This window comes from Eschrichtius robustus, chromosome 2, assembly GCF_028021215.1.
Source record: "Eschrichtius robustus isolate mEscRob2 chromosome 2, mEscRob2.pri, whole genome shotgun sequence".
NCBI classification, from domain to species: Eukaryota; Metazoa; Chordata; class Mammalia; order Artiodactyla; family Eschrichtiidae; genus Eschrichtius; species Eschrichtius robustus.
The window spans coordinates 167,182,421-167,201,164 of NC_090825.1; the positions used below are offsets into that span (position 1 = coordinate 167,182,421).

The following is an 18,744-nucleotide window of genomic DNA, read 5'->3' on the forward strand; positions in this document are numbered from 1 at the left end:
GCTCCTGGCGGAGTCAGCCGTCAGGGCCCGCCTCCAAACGGTCTTAAAGACACAAAGTGCCTCCTACCCTCCGCAGCGGCCCGCTCGAAGTGACGTCAATCTGCAGGCCTGCCCGGGAAGCCCAGCCGCCCCCGACCCCCACCCCAAGACGCTGAGCGCTCTGAACTTGGGTCTGTGCGGTAAAGGTGTCAGAGCTCAGAATCTGCCCTGCCACCGAGCAACTGCTCCCGCCAGGATCCCAGCCTGATTCGCCATCCAACTTCCATTTGTATAAGACCCGGCTGTGTCACGAGTCGAACCTGGATAGTCAGGATCTGGTTTGGGACTCAAGATCTGAGCCTCAGTTTCCTCTGCTGCAACATGGGTTTTACCACTCTAGTTCTCGACCTCCCTGGGATGTCCTCAAGGGTTGTTGAGTACCAAGCGAGTGGGCCCTGGCGTCCCCAGACCTGGCTTCAAATCCAGTCCCCGCGTGGGCCGTCTGTGTGAGCCTCAGTTTGTCCACCTGTAGAATGGAGTCATAACGACCCCGCAGGCTTCTGTGAAGATGGAACGGGAGGGAGGTGGACGTTTCCAAAGAAATGCTACGAGGGGGCTGTTTTCCAGTAATCTAATGTGTTTTCTAATTCAGCGTTTTTGTGATGCTCAGATATCTATTTATTAACGTGAGTGGTGGGGGTGGGGGCTCAATATTGTTAACTAAAATTCAGGGCACAGATCGTGTGTCCTCAGTGTGTGCAAGAGACAGTTGGGCAAAAGTTAGGAAGGAAAGGTGAGGAAAATCTCATTCTCTTGGGGGAGGAAACCATGGAGTGTGCATTACCCACCTCTGAAAGCTGAACTGAGAAAAACACTGGGGAAGTCCCTCCCAGAACCTACTCCGGAAGCAACTGGAAGTCTTGTGATGTGAAGCTGCCAGCCTCCGGTGGACAGATGACTTTTCTGGCAAACAGGAAGGCAGTAAAAGCTCTACTCTCAGCTGGGAAACTTGATACTAAGTTAAGATTTTGGAGCAAGTGAACAAACCCAAAGGCCCACAGCAAGCTGAGAAAAAAACATCTGTAGTGTATATCAGAAAGTGTTACTATCCTTAATATACAAAGAGTTATTAGAGATCATTAAGAAAAATATAAATTCTCCTGAAGAGAAAAGTAGGTAAAAGCTATGAACAGGCAATTCACTAAAAAAGAAAAGAAAGGAAAACACAGAAACACACAAACAGTGGTAAAGAATCCACCTTCCAATGCAGGGGACACGAGCTCGTTCCCTGGTCGGGGAACTAAGGTCCCACATGCCACAGGGCAACTAAGCCCAGGCGCCTCAACTAGAGAGAGAAAACCCAGATGCCACAACTAGAGAGAAGCCCGCGCACCACAACGAAAGATCCCACGTGGCACAACTAAGACCCGACACAGCCAAAAATAAATAAATAAATAAATAAATAAGAAACACACAAACATATTAATGGTCAATAAACATATTTTTAGGTTCAGTGTAGTCATCAAAGAAATTTAAAATAAAACAATGCACTCTGTGTGTGTGTCTATCAAACTGGCAGTTTTTCCTTTTATGAAAAGTCCTAGTGTTTGGAAAAGAGAATATGTACAAATGCTGCTGGTGAGAGTGTTAAAAGGCATAGCCTTTCTGGAGAGGAGTAAGGCAGAGGTGTGGGGATTATACAAGCCTTGAACTGGTACATATGCTTTGACTCAGAAATTCCACTAGTAGACATTTATCCATTGAGAATGACGATGAATGTGGGCCAAGCTTCAGCTCTGGAATGTCCCTGGAGGAGGCAGTGGGCAGAGTGGCTAGACCTCGGTGCTGGAGCCTGGTTGCCTGGAGCAAGTGCCTCTCTGAGCCTCAGTTTCCACATCTGTAAAATGGAAAGTGTCATAAGGATGCCAAAACATTTGGGCACATCAAATGCCTGGCACATAATAAATACTCAGTAATTGGAAGCTTAGCGAGAATAATTTAATAGAAATGTAAAAGCACCCAGAAGATAAGTGGGCCACGGAGAGAAATGGAGGTTCACAGAGAAGCTCCTAAACACATGAGAAGACTCTCCACCTCATCCCCAATAAGACATGCTCATTAAAATGATGCCAAGACAACATTTTTCACCCAGGAGATCTGGGAATCCCAAGTCAGCTGACAGCCTGTGGGGAAATGGGCCACCTCCACACAGATGAGGGGGCACCAGGTGAGACCACTCTGGTGGAGAGCACTCTCAAGACTGCTATTGAAATGACAAACACGCATGCTCTAAACCCTGAGATTTCACCTTGGGGGATTTACCCCCTTGCATGAAAAGTATGTAAAAGGTCATTCACTATGGTGTTAGCTGTTAGTGCAAAAGATTAGAAGCAAAACCCCATCATCAATTAAATTCTGGTTAAATAGATTAAGGAGCCCATCCACAATCCTTCATCCCCAGTTGCAAATCCCCAAATATTATGACACCCAGAAGTCTTTCTAAGATTGTTTAATCTTCATGTACCCCAGTGAGTGTGAATATTCATCAGTTTATCTGCAGCAATTGACTATGAGATGCTGCCCCCAATCAGCTAGGCAGTGTATTAGTTAGCTATTGCCACATAACAAATGACCCCCAAAGTTAGCCACTGAAAACTATACATGTTTATTAGCTCAGAGTTTCTGTGGGTGAAGAATGTGGGAGCCACTTAGCTGGGTGGATTCACAAAGCTCTCATAACAATGATACCCAAGGGGGTTGAGGAGCTGAGAGCCGCTCCAGAATACCTGCATCTGCCCTGAGTCCTGAACATCCAGATTATAAACATCTTGCCCACTGGTCCACTTCTAGTTGGACCAGTTGCTTTCTGTCCCATTTCAGGGAAGTCCCCATGAAACATTTCCGTCTTAGGGATGGAGTTCAGGATCCCTGCACCACCAGCAGTGTCAACCTCAGCCCTACACACATTTACTGCTGCAACAAGGAGGTCTCTGTAGGGTCCTATAGTAGGAGGCCAGGCTGCCCTGGTCCTGAGCACAGCTCCATGCACCCATTGTTAAGGTGAACCCAAGGCTCCCATCACCACTATCTCCCCCACCAGTGTTGGGAACTGGTAGCCGTTGGGAGAGGCCCTATAGAGGCCTGGCAAGAAGAGATGGGACACAAATTCATATGCATGTCAGAGGATACCTCTGACACTCAGGCACACTCCGTGGCTCCCCATTGCCCTAGTTCACCATGAGCTTGGCCAACCTGGCCAAGTCAGGAGACAAGGTGCATACTGTTCCATCCAGGAACCCACACTCACAACCCTCTTGTATCCCCAGCACAGGCCCCCCGACCCTGGCAATTCACTGGCATGGGCCAAGAACCTGTGAGGTCCTCACCTGTTTCTGCCTGGTCCCATGGAAGCTCCGAGCAGCCATCCAGAGTGCAGGACATGTTGCTGGCACCAAGGGCATTTTTCAATTCTAAAATAAGAGATAGGGACTTCCCTGGTGGCGCAGTGGTTGAGAGTCTGCCTGCCGATGCAGGGGACACAGGTTCAAGCCCTGGTCTGGGAGGATCCCACATGCAGTGGAGCAGCTGGGCCCGTGTGCCTCAGCTGCTGAGCCTGCGCTCTAGAGCCCGCGTGCCACAACTACTGAAGCCCGCGCGCCTGGAGCCCATGCTCCGCAGCGGGAAAAGCCACCACAGTGAGGGGCCTGCACACTGCAGCAAGGAGTGGCCCCTGCTCGTCACAACTAGGGAGGGCCTGCACGCAGCAACGAAGACCCAACGCAGCCAAAAATAAACAAATTTAAAAATAAAATAAAATAAAAAGATAAACCTCTGGACCCACCTGGATAAGCCCCAGAATCCCAGGGCTTCCATGTATTTTCCCAGAGAGGCCACAAGAGGGCAAAGGATGGAAGAAATGTCTCAACCAGGAACTCTAAACAAGTGGCTCACATGAGCCTCTCTCCACACCTGTGCCCATGGCAGACATTGCTAGCAGATCCCCACACCTTCACTGAGCCTGGATGCTACCTACCCCACCTTCCGGCACAATGCTTCAAGCAGACATCACAAATCAATAGAGGAGGGAAACACCCCACCCCCACCCTGCCTGCAATACATGTACAACTTCTAGGAATGGAAACCTGTTTCTGAAAATTTTTTTCCAATTAGAGATTAGCCTTTTTCCATTTAAAATGTCCCCTATTCTAAAGGAACTCGGTTCTTTTCGTTTGGCCACCCACAGAACAAGGACACTTCTCACCCTTACTTCCTGGCTCCCAGAACACTGCTATCTCTGGGTCTCCCACCTCTCTGACTGCTCCTTCTGCATCCCTTCTTCCTCTTTGTGCCCTTCAAATCCAGGCTCTTTGGGACTCCTCTCCTTTCTCTCTACACCATCCCCAGGGTTGTGGTCCCTCCCATGCACCCAGTGACACCCCAGGCCAACAACAACCTCTGACTTCCGTCTCATCTTCAGGCCTGGGCTCCGTCCCCTTGGTTGCTGCCCCTGCTCGAGTCCATCCTTTGCCCCCCAGGACCAGGCCCTCAGCCTCCTCCCTGGCTTCCAGTCTAGCCACTGTTGCCCTCTTGCTAACACACCCTCCGTGGCTCCCTATTGCCTGCCACAAAATGTCTAAACTCCTCTGCCTGTCATTTAAGGCCCTGCACATCTGCCCTGGCAGCCTGCAGCCTCCTCTCCTTCCTTCTGTGTCAGCTGTGACATTCCCTGAATAACCATTACACATTGCTCATTCCCCTGTTAGTACACGTCTCAGCAGTCATAGGCATTGGGTCAGGAAGGAACAGACAAGGCAGGAGGGAGAAGAGACAGTCAGGAGCCTCTTCCCAGCCCAGGAAATCCTAAGAGGCCTACCCCAAGTCCAAGTACTCTTGAGGCCTCAATGCCAGCCCAGAATAAAACATGGAGAGGTTGTTGAATGAGTAAATGTAAATGTCTATCCCCAGTTTTTAAATTTTGTCTCCCTTCTCTCATCCTAAGAACTCCTGCATATCCGTCACAACCCCACTCCAATGCCCCCTCCTTCAGGGAGCTTCCATCACTGCCCCTCTAGGCTCGCCCACCCCAGACCCCCTCTGTCCCAGTCCTGGCCCTTAGTCAAAGGACTAGTGTTCACAGGCAGTGAGAGGCGATGGGGACCCTGGTAGGGCTCAGTATACACAGCCAGGGGTCACCAGGCTCCCCTGAGCCGTAGGGGGTGGGGCTCACCTCGATTGATCCTCTGCAGCAGGACCCCCTGGATGACATCCTCATAAATACCCTCAATGGTCAGAGCAGGGCTGCCCACAGCAAGGACGTCCCCTTCGAACTCAGGCAGCTCCTGTAACCGATGCAGGTGAGGGGCTGGGCTGGAGGGGTGGGCTATGTGTGACATGGGTTTGAGCCCCAGCTCTGTCACTGATTAGCTAGGGGAACCTGGGCCTCAGTTTCCTCATCTTTAAAATGGACTCCTTGACTCATTATTCCCTCGGGTTGTTGTGAGAATTGGTGAAACAAAGCACATTGCACCTCAATGGGAATAGTACAGGTGTTTCTGCTGGGACCCCTCACAGCTACTTCCTGCCTGACCCCTGATGCAGACCCCTTCATGGTGCCCCTAAGCCTGGGTAGCAAGGCCCCTGTGACCTCTCCCCTCGTCTACTTCCTACCCCCTTGTTCGCTAAGCTCCAGCCACACTCGCCTCCTCTCTGTTTCTCCAACACACCAGGCACAGACCTACCTCAGGACCTTTGCACATGCTGTACCCTCTGCCTGGAATACCCTTCCCCAGGACATGGCTCATGCCTTTAGTTCACTGCTTCTCAAGCATCATCTTCTCAGAGAGAGGCCCCCTAACCACTCAGCACCCTCACCATACACACACATACACTCCCCCTCTGCCTCCTCCCTTCTCTGAAGCCTGTATCACCTGCTGCTATGTGATGCATGGGACCCCACGCCAGCTCTGCAGACACAGCATTGTCATGGGAGAAGCAGAGGGCATTGTGAGGTCCCAGAAGAGCCATCCGACCCAGCCCCTTGGCTCAGGGAACAAAAGTCTCTAATCATCAAGGTGGTTCTATGAGTCTTACAGAAAGATGCTTGGTTGTTCTATAGGACCCGTCCCCCGTCAGCTCACCGCTTTGCAGCTCAGCTCCAGCTGGCTCAACACAAAGGGCAAGAAGATGCAGAGCAGCCAGCCATGGATGAACCTCCTCCGCGCTGAGCCACTATCCGACTGGAATTTCTGCATGACACACACGGCAGCTGGTTTGACAATCCCCTGAGCACCCAGGCCCACTGCCAGGCCCTCCCCGCAGACCCCACCTTCAGCACGCGCCCCCTGACTTTCTCCAGCTGCTGGGCAGCCTGGTCACAGTCCAGAGCCGTGGTCAGACACTGGTCGGCCAGCTGCAGGAAGGTGGCCACGGCGTCAGCCATGAGCTGTGGGAAGAGATGCTGGGATGAGCCCTGGGAATCCATGCTCTTTCTGGGCCCTACGCCTGCTCGGTTGAACCCTTCTCAGCATCCAGCCTGCCCTGACCAACTACTTCCCTCCAACCTCCTTCTTGTCCCAAGAAACAGCACTCTCTTCCTCTCAGGACTTGGGGCTCATCCAGTCAGTGCCAGGATGCCCAGCATGGGGAGCAGAGAGCCGTCCATAGTCCAGGCTCCTTGGCTGAGCGCCCTTGTGCAGTATACAAACTGAACAACCGTGCCGGGCAGCACTGGGTCTTCTCAATCCCTGTCTCTTTCAGTCACCATGTCGATTAGCAGGTCCCAACCCCTTGGCTTTCAAAACACACCCTGCGCCTCTCCACCAACCCATTCTGGTTCAGACCGCCTCCCTGCCTCCTCCACTTCTGCCGCCGACAGCCCCTGCTCCCCAGGGCAGGCAGGGCTTTCTAAAAAACCTTGAATCTGGCCATGCCCCTCCCCTGCTCACACACCTGCTGTGACTCCCATTGCCCTTGGACAGAGCCCAGCCCCCTGAGCCCCATACTCAAGGCCCTGACCCATCTGCTCCCCCACCTCGCTGGCATATCTCCCACATCTTTGCCCTCCCTTGAAATCTACAAGCCAATGTCTCTAAATTGCTTCGCTTTCCCCAAATGTGGACACGCTCTCACACCTCCCAGGGCTTATCCACACTGTTCCCTCCACCCAGGACATGCCCCCATTCCCATTCCTCCCCCAGCTGCCCCAGCCTGGCAGTCCTCTCCTCCTGGAAGCCTTCCCAACCCTGGAGATGGATCAGGTGCCTCCTCAGGGTTCCCGTAGCACCTTGTGTGTCCCCATCACAGCCCTGTCCATCACGTGTGACTACTGCCTGCCTGGTCATGAGCTCATGTCTGCGTGACACTGGGAGTCCAGCGAGGGAGGGCCAGGTCTGTCTGGGTCATCGTGGTCTCCCTGGCACACACTTGGCACCTACTCATTGGAGGCTGCCATCCTTGCCTCGCTTCCTCCCAGCCTGCCACTCACCCTTACCTGCTGTGCGAGATCCTGGGCCCCAAACACCAGGCTCTGTGTTCCAAAGAAGCCAAATGGTGCTGCCAGCTGCCCCAGGCGCCCCCGGCTCCGCTCCGCCTCTCGGTAGCAGGTCTGCATCAGCTCTGGGTCCCATGGCATCTCCCCAAATGAGTAAACCTGTGTTCCCATAGCAGTGAGGTAAGAAAAATACCACCAGCCAATGGAAGAGCAAGGCTAAGGACCTCATAGACAGTTCATCAAAGAAGAAACACAAATAGAAACACATCCCGCCTCAGTTGTCACCAAAATAATGCATAATAAAAGTAACTGTGAGGTATGGTGTGATGGACATAAAATGGTAAAACTTGAAACAAATGATAACATGTGGTGCTGGCATGGCTGAGGGGAAATGGGCACACTCAGCCCTTGTCCCACCTGATGTTCTCTTTGTGCTGGATCCTGGGGCTGCAGAAGTGCAATAATCCAAAGTGGTATTTGCCCTCAAACTGCTCACAGAAAAGTTGGGGGAGACAGATTGTAGACAAACAACTGTAGTGGTGTGTTAATACTTCTGTGAGGAGGGAAGCACGCGCAGCTGCAGATGCAGAAAGGACCAGGGAAAGTTCCTGGAGGAGGTGATTATGAAATGGAGATGTGAAGATTAATAAAGGGAAACCTCATTTAAAATAAAGTCATGGGAGTTCCCTGATAGTCTACTGGTTAGGATTTGGCGCTTTCACTGCTGTGGCCCAGGTTCAATCCCTGGCCAGGGAACTGAGGTCCCACAAGTTGCGTGGCCAAATAAATAAATAAATAAATAAAATTGAAATCATTAAGCCCTGAAAGGGCGGGGTGGCGGGGGGCGGCTCTCGTGCAGTGCCAATCCTTGCCCTCTGCAGACCCCAAACTGGAAGAAGGTTACTACTTTACCACTCCAGCAGGAGGAAGATTTTCTCCTTATGCAGTAACAGCCCCAACCAATGAGAAACTACCACCACTCAGCCAATGAGAAACTGTCACCACCCTGAACTCTCGCTTTCCTCCAATGGACTTCAAAGCTGCCTCTCCCAATTTTCTCCTTCTTCTCTATAAAGTAATGTTCCTCCCCTTCGTTTGCCAGACTTGCCTCTGGTTTTGCCATAGCCTGCATGTCCCGAATTGCAATTCTCATGCTGCCCTCCCTTCCCAAAATGTTCTGCTGATAAAATAACTGGCTGTTTCATTTTAAAGGTCAACAGACACTTAACAAGTTGAAGGTTTCTTGGCACATAGTATGCTCTCATTTAATATCGGAAGAAAAGAGCTGACCTGCGTGGAGCAGAATTCTGTCCCAGGGAATGGGGTGGGCTGTGGCCAAACAAGGGAATGGAAGGTGGAACAATTTGTGGGGAAGGTGACTCCAGACTGATGTTACTAAAATGCTAATCTTGTCACCTTACTCCTTCCCCCCCATGTTATTAACCGTGCCCCAGTGACCATAGCATAGTGGACCACCGTAAGTAAAATGCAGCCTAGAAGAAAGCTCAGAGATTTTTAAAAGAGAAGGTTTTCAAACAAGAAAGATTCAAGGTTCACGCAACTCTTCTATAAAGTTAACACACTGCCCATAGGCCCGATGAAACACGACCCACTGGACCTCACCTCCTTCCGCAGCCGGGTGCTGGAGGGGCTCCCACGCAGGTGGCGGGACAGGCGGTCCATGCCCTGGGTTAGGAGGGTCTGCACCGCCGCGAGTTCGGCTTCCACGGTGCTCAGCAGCGACTGCGTGACCCGGGGCAGCTGCGCATCCACCTTCCTGCGCAGGCACGACTCGAGGGGACCCTGGACGTTGGCTGCGAGTGGAAGACACTGGCCTGGATCTCCTCCTCGAGGTGCTCCGCAAATTGGGGGGTGGGGGGCACGGAGTGAGGCCATGGGCTCAACAGGGTGAGGTAGACGGGAGCGCTGACTCTGAGCACCCTCCTCTACCCCATTATACAGAATAGAAAACCGAGGCCAAGTGCGGTGCGGATAGGCTCAAAGTTGCACACAGAGGCAGAGTTAGGATTCCAACTCTGTTCTCTTTGTTACTGAGCTGAGTGAGAGCTATCTCCGCCGCCTGACTGGACAACCCACAACCGGAGTCAGGCCTGCTACTGCCAACGCCTCTGCCCCTCTCCCCACCCAGTCTCGGTCTCCGGGCTCCCCAGCTCCAGCCCTGGCCTTCCCGCCTCCCAAGCACCCGCCCTCCCTCTTGACCCCGTCTTGAGATCTAGTCTCACCACCAAAGCATCAAGGCCTCGCCCATTTTCCCACTTAGGCTCCACCCTTTTCTTTTCCGGCCCTGCCTCCACCGGGTCCCAGACCTTGGGCCCCTTCCCTTACGTGCAAGCTGTTCCCCTTCTTCCTCTCAGGCTCCCGGCCCCGCCCCTCACATCCAGGCCACGCCCCCGGACCTCACCCTGCAGCCTCCCTAACACGCGCTCCCGCAAATTCAGCATCTGATCTACGTCTGGGCGGATAGTCTTCTCCAGGGCGGCGAGCAACTCCTCCTTTTCGGGCTGGAAGGCGCGGAGCCCAGTGGAGGCCCCAGCCAGGACTGCAGCGTGGACGGCGTCCAGTAGCTGCCCAGATCAGCCGAGGGGACCCCACACGGGCCAGGGGCGCGGTAGAGAGACGAGATGGGGCGAGGGTAGGAGGACAGAGAGAAGACAGACGCACAGAGATGGGCGGAGAGGTTGGGCGACAGTCGCAGGGAGGGCGAAGCTGAGCACCCAGGTCCGGCTCCTATCCCCATCCGCGGCCTCCCGCGTGTCCCTGCCCCACCTCCTCGACCCCATGCGTACCTTGGCCCAGGCCCAGGCCCGGGCGCGGCCGGCCCCCCGCAGGCCGGGCAGGGTCTGGGCTCGCAGCGCAGGCAGCAGCTCCCGCATCAGTACCGCAGTCAGCACCTGCGGGGGAGGTGACCATGGGTGCTTCGGTGGGCCGAGAAGGGGTCCGGGGGGTCCCGGGTGCGGCCTTGCGCGGCACTGACCTCGGCGTCCGAGCCTAGGGTCACGTCGTCGTTGCCAAAGTGGCCTTGCTGCTGCCGGTAGAGCCGTATGGCGTCCAGGAAGGCACGGGCGGCTGGGGCTTGACTTCGCTGCAGGACTGAGGGGCGGCTCGTCAGTGCCCTCCCACCCCTCCCCTGCTCTCAGGCTGCCTGGCTCCCCGTCGCCTGAGAAGGAAGCCCTCCGCCTCCTCGCCAGGTCCCAAACAGCTAAGTCTCACCCACTTCCAGACCTTCGCGCAAAGAAGTGCCCTCCGCCGGGAACACGCTCCCCTAAGATTATCACCAGCCCATGAGGGGCCTGTATACCATTTTGGAAAAGGCATCCCCTGCAGGCAGTCACAGCCCAGATCCCACTGCAGTCTCCATTTGCCTCTCCAGTTAGGTACGCTTGTTCAGTCAACAACCTGCCCAGATGTGTCCGTCCTAATTCCTCTTCTTCACCTGGCTGGCCCCTCATCTTTTTTAGACCCCAGTTTGGACATCCCCTCCCTGATCCCCCAGGCTAAGCTCCCATGGGGCTGTGCCCTCATTACAGCCCTGGCCATGCATAACTGCCTGTTTCCCCTCTGTCATCCCCCACGATCCATTTGATAAATAAGGAAACTGAGGCTTGGAGAGGATCCCACAGCCAGCAGGAGCAGAACCTTCCGACTCCAGACTCTGTGCTCCACCACTGCCTGCCCTTTCCCAGGACCCACCTGTGCCTCGAAGCCGGATGCCGCCCTGCAGGGCTAGCCTCCAGGCACGCTGCGCCTCCGCCGTGGCTGCAGAGAAACAGAGGTGCCGGCGGAAGGGGTGCTGCAGGAACAGGGGGAAACTAACAGGCATTTCCAAGAGGGGGTCAGGCTCTTCCTGTGTATGGTGTCCTGAAAGCAGAGGAGGTCGCATCTTCATTCATTCATTCACTCTAAAATCATTCATTCACTAGGAGACAATAACCATGAAATGTGTAGAGAACCCTTACTTCAGCTCAGTCCCAGGAGGAGGTGTGCCCAGGGCAGACATCAGCAATCCATCCCAGCACTGTTTCCCAGCCTCAGCAACATGCTTAACACAGCAGCCCTAGGCAGCCACCAACAATCTCTCCTAGTTGGCATGTGGTCTGAGCCCTGCTTGCTGTGGGGTGCTGGAGTCGGCTAGGCCCAGGTTCAAACCTGGCCAGACCATTTTCTAGCTCTTTGCACAGATTTTCATCTCCCTGAAAAACCTCAGTTTTCCTACCTGTAAAATGGGCTGAAAAGTGATGCCAATGACCTAGAACTGTTGGGAGGACAAAAATGAGTGAATTTATTTTGATGAATTAAATTGGAGTCTCCCAAATCCTCAGTGTTTTCTTCAGATTTCCAGAGTAATACATACAGACTGCAGTAAAATGCAATAATGCAGAAACGGCTTCCCTGGTGGTGCAGTGGTTAAGAATCCGCCTGCCAATGCAGGGGACACGGGTTCGAGCTCTGGTCTGGGAAGATCCCACATGCCGCGGAGCAACAAAGCCTGTGCGCCACAACTACTGAGCCTGCGCTCTAGAGCCTGCAAGCCACAACTACTAAGCCCACGTGCCACAATTACTGAAGCTCGCGCGCCTAGAGCCCACGCACCGCAACGAAGAGCAGACCCCACTCGCTGCAACTAGAGAAAGCCCGCACAAAGCAACAAAGCCCCAATGCAGCCAAAAATAAATTTAAAAATAATAATACAGAAAAAAGGTGGACATCCCTTGTCATCCAGCCCTTCGATCGCAGCCCCCAGAGATGATAATAGCTGTTAACAGTTTGGGGGACATTATTCCAGATTTTAAAATCTGCACAAAGCTGTATGGAGTGCTTTTTTTTTTTTAACAATGTGGAGTTTTCTGGTTTATAACTGGCCTTTTGGCTCCTGCATATGTCTGGGACACCTTCAGAGGCTGCACAGCTTTCCTTCCTAAGGGTCAGGCTGTAATTTATTTAATCAACCCCAAAGGATGCGTATTTGGGTGGATTCCCATGTTTTCGACATCATCAACATTTCTGCAGACTGTTCTTGTTGCTACATCTTTGCATGATTAAACAGCAGGATAGCACTGCAGTGAAGCAAAAGGTGTAATTCTGGCTCTGTCCCTTACTAACTGTGTGACAGTCCTTAGCCTCAGTGTCCCCCTCTGTAAAATGGGGTGGTTACTGATGGGGCTGCCTCCTGGGCAGATTCAATGAGATGATGCAGGCCCTCATCAGATGCATGCCAGCCCACTTATGCTGCTCCTTGCCTATTCAGAGAGAGAAGGAGGAGGAGGAGGAGGGAAGGAAGGAGAACCATCCTGGAAACATTGGACTGACCAATTACACACTGTAACAAGTCTGTGCAATTTTCCTGCCCACCACTGCCCATCTCCCCACATGCTTGCTGACACCATATTTTATCGTTTGTACGCTTTGCTGCTTTGATTCTGGTCCAGTGACCTAACTCCTTCACCCTGACAAGAATAGGCGTTTCTCTTTCTAGAGCGAGGCTGCTCACCCAGAGGCAATGCCGCCCCCAGGGACACTTGGCAATGTCTGGAGATATACTTGGTTGTCGCTCTTGGGATGCAGAGTGCTACTGGCATCTGGTGGGTGGAGGCGAGGGCTACTGTTCAGCATCCTGTGAAGCACATGGTGGCCCCCACTGCAAAGAATGATCTGGCCCCAGTGTCAACAGTGCTGAAGTAGAGAAACCTGCTCTTGGGGTCCCCGGGAGCCTTACCTGAGGATTCTGGGCAGAGAGTGTCCAACAGGTGGAGATATTCACTCTGGGAAGTCAGGACTGTGTACCCTGTCAGGACTGTGGAGCCCAGGGGACGGTCCCCATTTTCATATTCCTGCAAAAGGCATCCAAAGAACCGTCTTGGGACAGGTCTAAACTGTGGCTTCCATATCCCAGTGTGGGATCAGGGGAAGGTTTTGGGTTAACTGGGGAAATCCTCCACCTTACCTCCCTGCCTCCACCCTCCCTCCTTCTGTCCACCCCTCCCTCCACCCCTCCCTCAATCCCTCCCTCCTTCCCTTCCCCGTAGTAGAGCACCCAGCACCTGCTGTGTGCTAGGCCAGTCCCAAGTGCTATATGAGGACTAACCCATTGAATCCTTACAGCCCCATGTGGCGTAGACCATCATCATCCCATTTCACAGAGGCGAAAACTGAGTCCCAGGGAGACAAGTGACCTGCCTGAATTCCCCAGCTGGAAAGCAGGGCACAGGTGGCATGTGCAAAGGCCTTGCATGGTTTCAACCTCAGCTCTGCTGATGACCATGAGTGAGCCCCTACCCCTGGGCCTCAGTTTATCCACCTGGCACAGCAGGAGATGGTCGGCCACCCAGGGCCAAGCTTACAGGTTGGCCCTACTTGATGACTGAAGAAAGGAGGGGGGCTATGCTGGGAACTGGACCCCAAACCCATACTGGGGAGGGTGGAATGGAGATGCCAGAGGTAGATGGGCTGCAGGCCACTCACTCACCTCCCTGTGACTGAACCACTCCAGGCGGCCGTCCCCACGCAGGACACAGAAGATTGGCTGCCACTGAGGTGGGTGGCCCTGCAGCTGGGTCAGGGGCCCTCGGTGCTCCCGGACTTGGGGCAGCTTCTGTGGGAGGAGGGGCGGGCGGATGTCAAGAACATGGGCCAGTGTCCCGGTGTCCAGACCACCTGGACAGCTCCTCCTGTGTCCCGGGTGCCACCAAGTACAGTAAGTCCCCTACATACGAATGAGTTCCGTTCCGAGAGCGAGTTTGTAAGTCCAATTTGTTCGTAAGTCCAACAAAGTTTGCCTAGGTATCCAACTAACACCATCGGCTCTATAGTACTGTACTGTAGTAGGTTTACAATACTTTTCACACAAATAATACATAAAAAACAAACACAAAAAAATATATAAAACATTTTTAATCTTACAGTACAATCCCTTGGAAAGTACAGTAGTACAGTACAACAGCTGGCATACAGGGCTGGCATCGAGTGAACAGGCAAGAAGAGTGACTGACTGGAGGAGGGAGAGGAGGTGGGAGATGGTAGAGCTGAAGGATCATCAGCAATAGGAGACGGAGGGCAAACTGCAATTTGACTCACACCTGACGCTGATGGAACGCACATTCACGTCTTTGAAAGTTCGCAACTTGAAGGTTCATATGTAGGGGACTTACTGTACCGGTGCTTGGGCGCTGCTGGTGTGGTGTTATATTCTTTATCAAGCACGCTCACAGCCTGCACTTCCAAATATGAACTGAGGCAGACACTTTTGTTATCTCCAATTTACTTGCAAGCGGACCCTTCCCCAGTTGAGTCTCAGATGAGACCCCAGCCCTGGCCAACATCTTGATTGCAGCCTGTGAGAGACCCTGAAAGAAAGGACCCAGCAAAGCCCCATCTAGATTTCTGACCCACAGTAACTGAGATGACAAACGTGTTGTTTGAAGCATTGATTTGGTGGTGTATTTTTACACAGCATAGCTAACTGATACAGGTGGGATTGCTAGGTCGTGGAGCAGGTGTAGTTTAACTTTATGAGAAATGGCCAGGCCTCTGCCCACAGACCCCTCCCACAGGCAGGATGGGACATCACCTTGTTTCGTTTTCTTTGTCCCTCTTCTCACTACCTGGCCACCTGAATTGTGTGCGTTTGTTTCACCAATGGTCCCAGAGTAGCTCCTGCTACACAGCTGGTGCTCGGTAAATATTTGATGACTAAATAAACAGCATTTGTGATGTTTTGATTCTTCAGCAGGTAGTGGGAACTCAGAGGTTTATTAAATAATTCTCCATCTCTCTTCCTAGGTCTGAGATTTTTCATAGTAATAGTGTTAAAATGTTATAATAGAAATGATATACATAATGCAAATAGATAAAACAAGTATTAAAGAAAATGTTTCAACTGAAGTGAGGGGAAATCCCTCCACGCTGCTTGAACCCCAACGTCAGCTGTGCCCTGACCCAGGGGGTTGGGACCAGCAGGAGGCAGAAGGTGCAGGTGGGGATGATGCCCAGGCCCCATGATGCCCCAAGCAGGACAGGGGGGTCCCAGGTGGCAGGGGGCTCTGTCCATGGTGCCACAGAGCCCCCACCCCAGGGCAGGCACAGCTGGGAGAAGGGGTGTCCAAGAGAGGAAATCTCAGAGCCCTGATCGGGACAGGGGACCCAGTATCCCTTGTAAGGAGTATGGGCTCTGGGTTCAAATCTCGCCTCTGCATCTTGCAGTCAGGTCGCTTCACCTCTCTGTGCCTTGGTTTCCTCATTGGTCAAAGACCCATCCCCTGGGCTGGTGAGAACTAAGTTGTACAGGGCACATGGAGATCCTGGACACCATTTGCCAGCTCAGGAGACCTTTGGAGCTGGGGCTGGGCAGCTCCAAGCTCTTTTGTTCCATCGATAAGCCCTTCCTGAGCCCCTACTAAGTGCAGGCACCATGTGGGCACAAGGGGTCGGGGGAAGGGGAAATAAGGCTTGGACCCTGTCCTCACAAAGCAGACAAATGGCGGTGGCAGACGTGTGAGCCCGGGCTGCGTCGGAGAAGCAGACAGACAGGGGTTCCAGAGGAGGTGCCCGACTCAGGTGGGGGTAATAGTAGCCAAGGAAGGTTTCTTGGAAGAAGTAGCAGACGAAGTATGGGATAGAATGGGGAGGGTGGCACATGCAAAGGCTTGGGCGTTCAGTGGGCTTGCTGTGCCCTTGGGTGATGCACTCAGCCAGGCCACACCTCTTCCAACTTCAGGGCTTTTGCGTTGCCTGTGCCCTCTGCCTAGAATGCCCTTCCCACTCTGGGCTTCAGGTCTGGCTCCTTCTCATCCTTTACGTCTCAGCTCAGAAGGACCTTCCTACACCCCAGCTTCCAGCCCCCAACACCGCCCTTCATTTTGTCTTCCTAGCACCTATCAGAAGTTATCCTGCATCATGATATGTTAACTTGACAACAAACTGGTCATTTTCCCCAATTAGACTGTGAGCCCTGGAGGGCAAAGCGGGATCTGTCTCAGTCACTACTGTGTCCCCAGCATCCAGCCAGGGGTGTGACACGCGGTAGATGCACAGTGAATGTTTGCTCAAAGAATGAATTTTGGGGACGTCCCTGGTGTCCAGTAGTTAAGACTCCACGCTTCCACTGCAGGGGGTGTGGGTTCGATCCCTGATCAGGGAACTAAGATCCCGCATGCCACGCAGCATGGCCAAAAAACAAAACAAAAAAAAATGAATGAATTAAAAAAAAATTTTTTAAGCATTTATTATTATTTTATATATTATATATTTATTTATTTATTTGGTTGCGCCGGGTCTTAGTTGTGGCAGGCGGGCTCCTTAGTTGCAGCATGCATGTGAGATCTAGTTCCCTGACCAGGGATCGAACCTGGGCCCCTGCATTGGGAGCTCGTAGTCTTAACCCCTGCACCACCAGGGAAGTCCCAGAATGAATTTTTAATAGTCACGCCAGGTCGTGGCACCAGCAAGGATAAAGGTGTGAGGAGGGACCCTCGAACGAATGAACGGCCTCCCCAGCCTCGCCCACTCAGCACCCCCTCCCCCTTTGCGGCACCCACTTTGCTGTGCAGCAGCTGGCATCCGGCTGGCTCCTGGGGGCCCAGCTCTCGGGAGATCTGCCACAGGACCGAGGCTGCCAGCTGCCCGCGGTAGCAGGGCAGGAAGTTCCTCAGCAAGGTGTCTACCTGGCCTGCAGGGACAAGAAGATGGTGACGTGGCTGAATCAGGTCCCCCCCAGCCTGCCGGAGGTGGGGGCAGAACAGGCAGAAAAGCCACTTACGGATTCCTATCCGCACCCCAAAGTTACCCCAGAAGACATGCTCCAATTCCATTCACCCTTAACCCTCCATCGCCTGTTTTTATCCACATGGGGGTTGGTGGGGGGCGGGGGAGTTAAAGGATTCCGGCTTAATTTATAAACAATGTACAACACACCTTAAATGTATAAAGCATAGAAATGAATGAGTTTGACACATGTACACACCCGTGACACCATCACCATGACCCAGATAAAGAACAGATCAACTGTACCTGAAAGTTTCCTTGTGCCCCTTACTGGGGGAGATTTTCAAAATCTTTTAAAAACCTCACCCAGCACAAGGGAACTTTCTGGGGTGATAGAAGTATTCTGTATCCTGATCTAGGAGGTGATTACACAAGTGTTAAAGTTCTTTAAGCTGTTCCCCTAATATGTGTGCACTTGACTGTGTGTGAAACACATCTATCTTGCTGCCTGGAATGTGGATCAGATGACTGGAGCTTCAGCAGCCATTCTGAGTCATGAGGTGACCTCAGGCACAGAAGCCACGCATGTTAGAACCATGATATGGAAGGGGTTGGGTTGTCGGACTTTTATCAGGCTGCCTGCCACTGTTCCCCTCTATAGGAGAGAGAAACAAATCTTTATCTCGTTTAAGCCACTACAGAAAAAAAAAATTCCAACACTTTGCAGAGTAGCTTATTGAATCCATTCATGTAATGACAACTTGGCCTTGTTTCTCAGTCTAGATCATGAGCCCCCCCTCCATATCCCCAGTGCCCAGCACACCGTAAGTGCTCAACTGTGTGTGTGGAGGATGGAGGACACTGGCCCTTACTTGTCTCAAATCAAGGACTGTGACTTAGTCCCTGGGGTCCACACTGAGTGGCCTGTTGGTCCTTGCCCACCTGGGAGGATCATCCCACAAGATCTGGCTAGGCTTGGAGCACTTCCCACCTGGCTCTATGCCCTCCACCCCAAACCCATGCCCTGAGTAGGGTTACCAGATTTACCAAATAAAAGTACATGACACCAATTAAATTTGAATTTCAGGTAAATAAGGAATACATTTTTAGCATAAGTATGCCCTCATGCAAAATTTGGGACATACTTATACTAAAAAAAGTATTCATTGCCTCTCTAGAATTTACATTAATAGGGCATCCTGTATACCTGACAACCCAGCCCTAAACCCCACCCGCCAAAATCTGGCTCCTTCCCACTCCACTCACCCCTCAGGTGCTGTTGCTGTCGCTTGTCCAAGGGGCTCGAGGGCTGCCCACCCATCCTGGTACTGTGTCCTGGGCTCCCCTGAGAGTGAAGCAAACACCCCCCTCCTCCCCACAACCCCCCAGGTTCCTCAGCTCAGGGGCACCCTGGGAGCAAGGTGACCTGAGGGGCCTGGACGCTGCGCAGACCAATGCCTGGGGTCAGAAGCCAGAGCATGGTCCTGGTGAGGTGTGGGATGCCTGCTCCCCGCCCTGCCCCGCCCCCTGCCCCGCCCCCCCCCTGCACCTGTGTCCTC

General features: G+C 52.9%; 1 protein-coding gene across 2 annotated transcripts; it reads right to left on the reverse strand.

Moving 5' to 3' along the window:
• Window positions 1-1,493: 1,493 nt before the first annotated feature.
• NIBAN3 (niban apoptosis regulator 3) lies at window positions 1,494-18,662 on the reverse strand. Of its 2 annotated transcripts, XM_068536757.1 has the most exons (15): window positions 18,452-18,662; window positions 17,020-17,150; window positions 13,953-14,078; window positions 13,203-13,317; window positions 11,180-11,347; window positions 10,464-10,579; window positions 10,276-10,380; window positions 9,891-10,053; window positions 9,092-9,282; window positions 7,469-7,627; window positions 6,305-6,421; window positions 6,117-6,224; window positions 5,207-5,318; window positions 3,366-3,449; window positions 1,494-1,876 (listed from the first exon to the last, which is right to left on the reverse strand). In XM_068536757.1, exons 1-15 carry the CDS (start codon window positions 18,504-18,506, stop codon window positions 1,812-1,814), a joined length of 1,815 nt encoding a protein of 604 aa, XP_068392858.1. In that variant the 5' UTR covers window positions 18,507-18,662; the 3' UTR covers window positions 1,494-1,811. The 2 variants fall into 2 exon arrangements, with proteins under 2 accessions (XP_068392858.1, XP_068392857.1); XM_068536756.1 differs by lacking the exon at window positions 18,452-18,662 and having other exon boundaries at window positions 17,020-18,195.
• Between the last annotated feature and the right edge of the window lie 82 nt (window positions 18,663-18,744).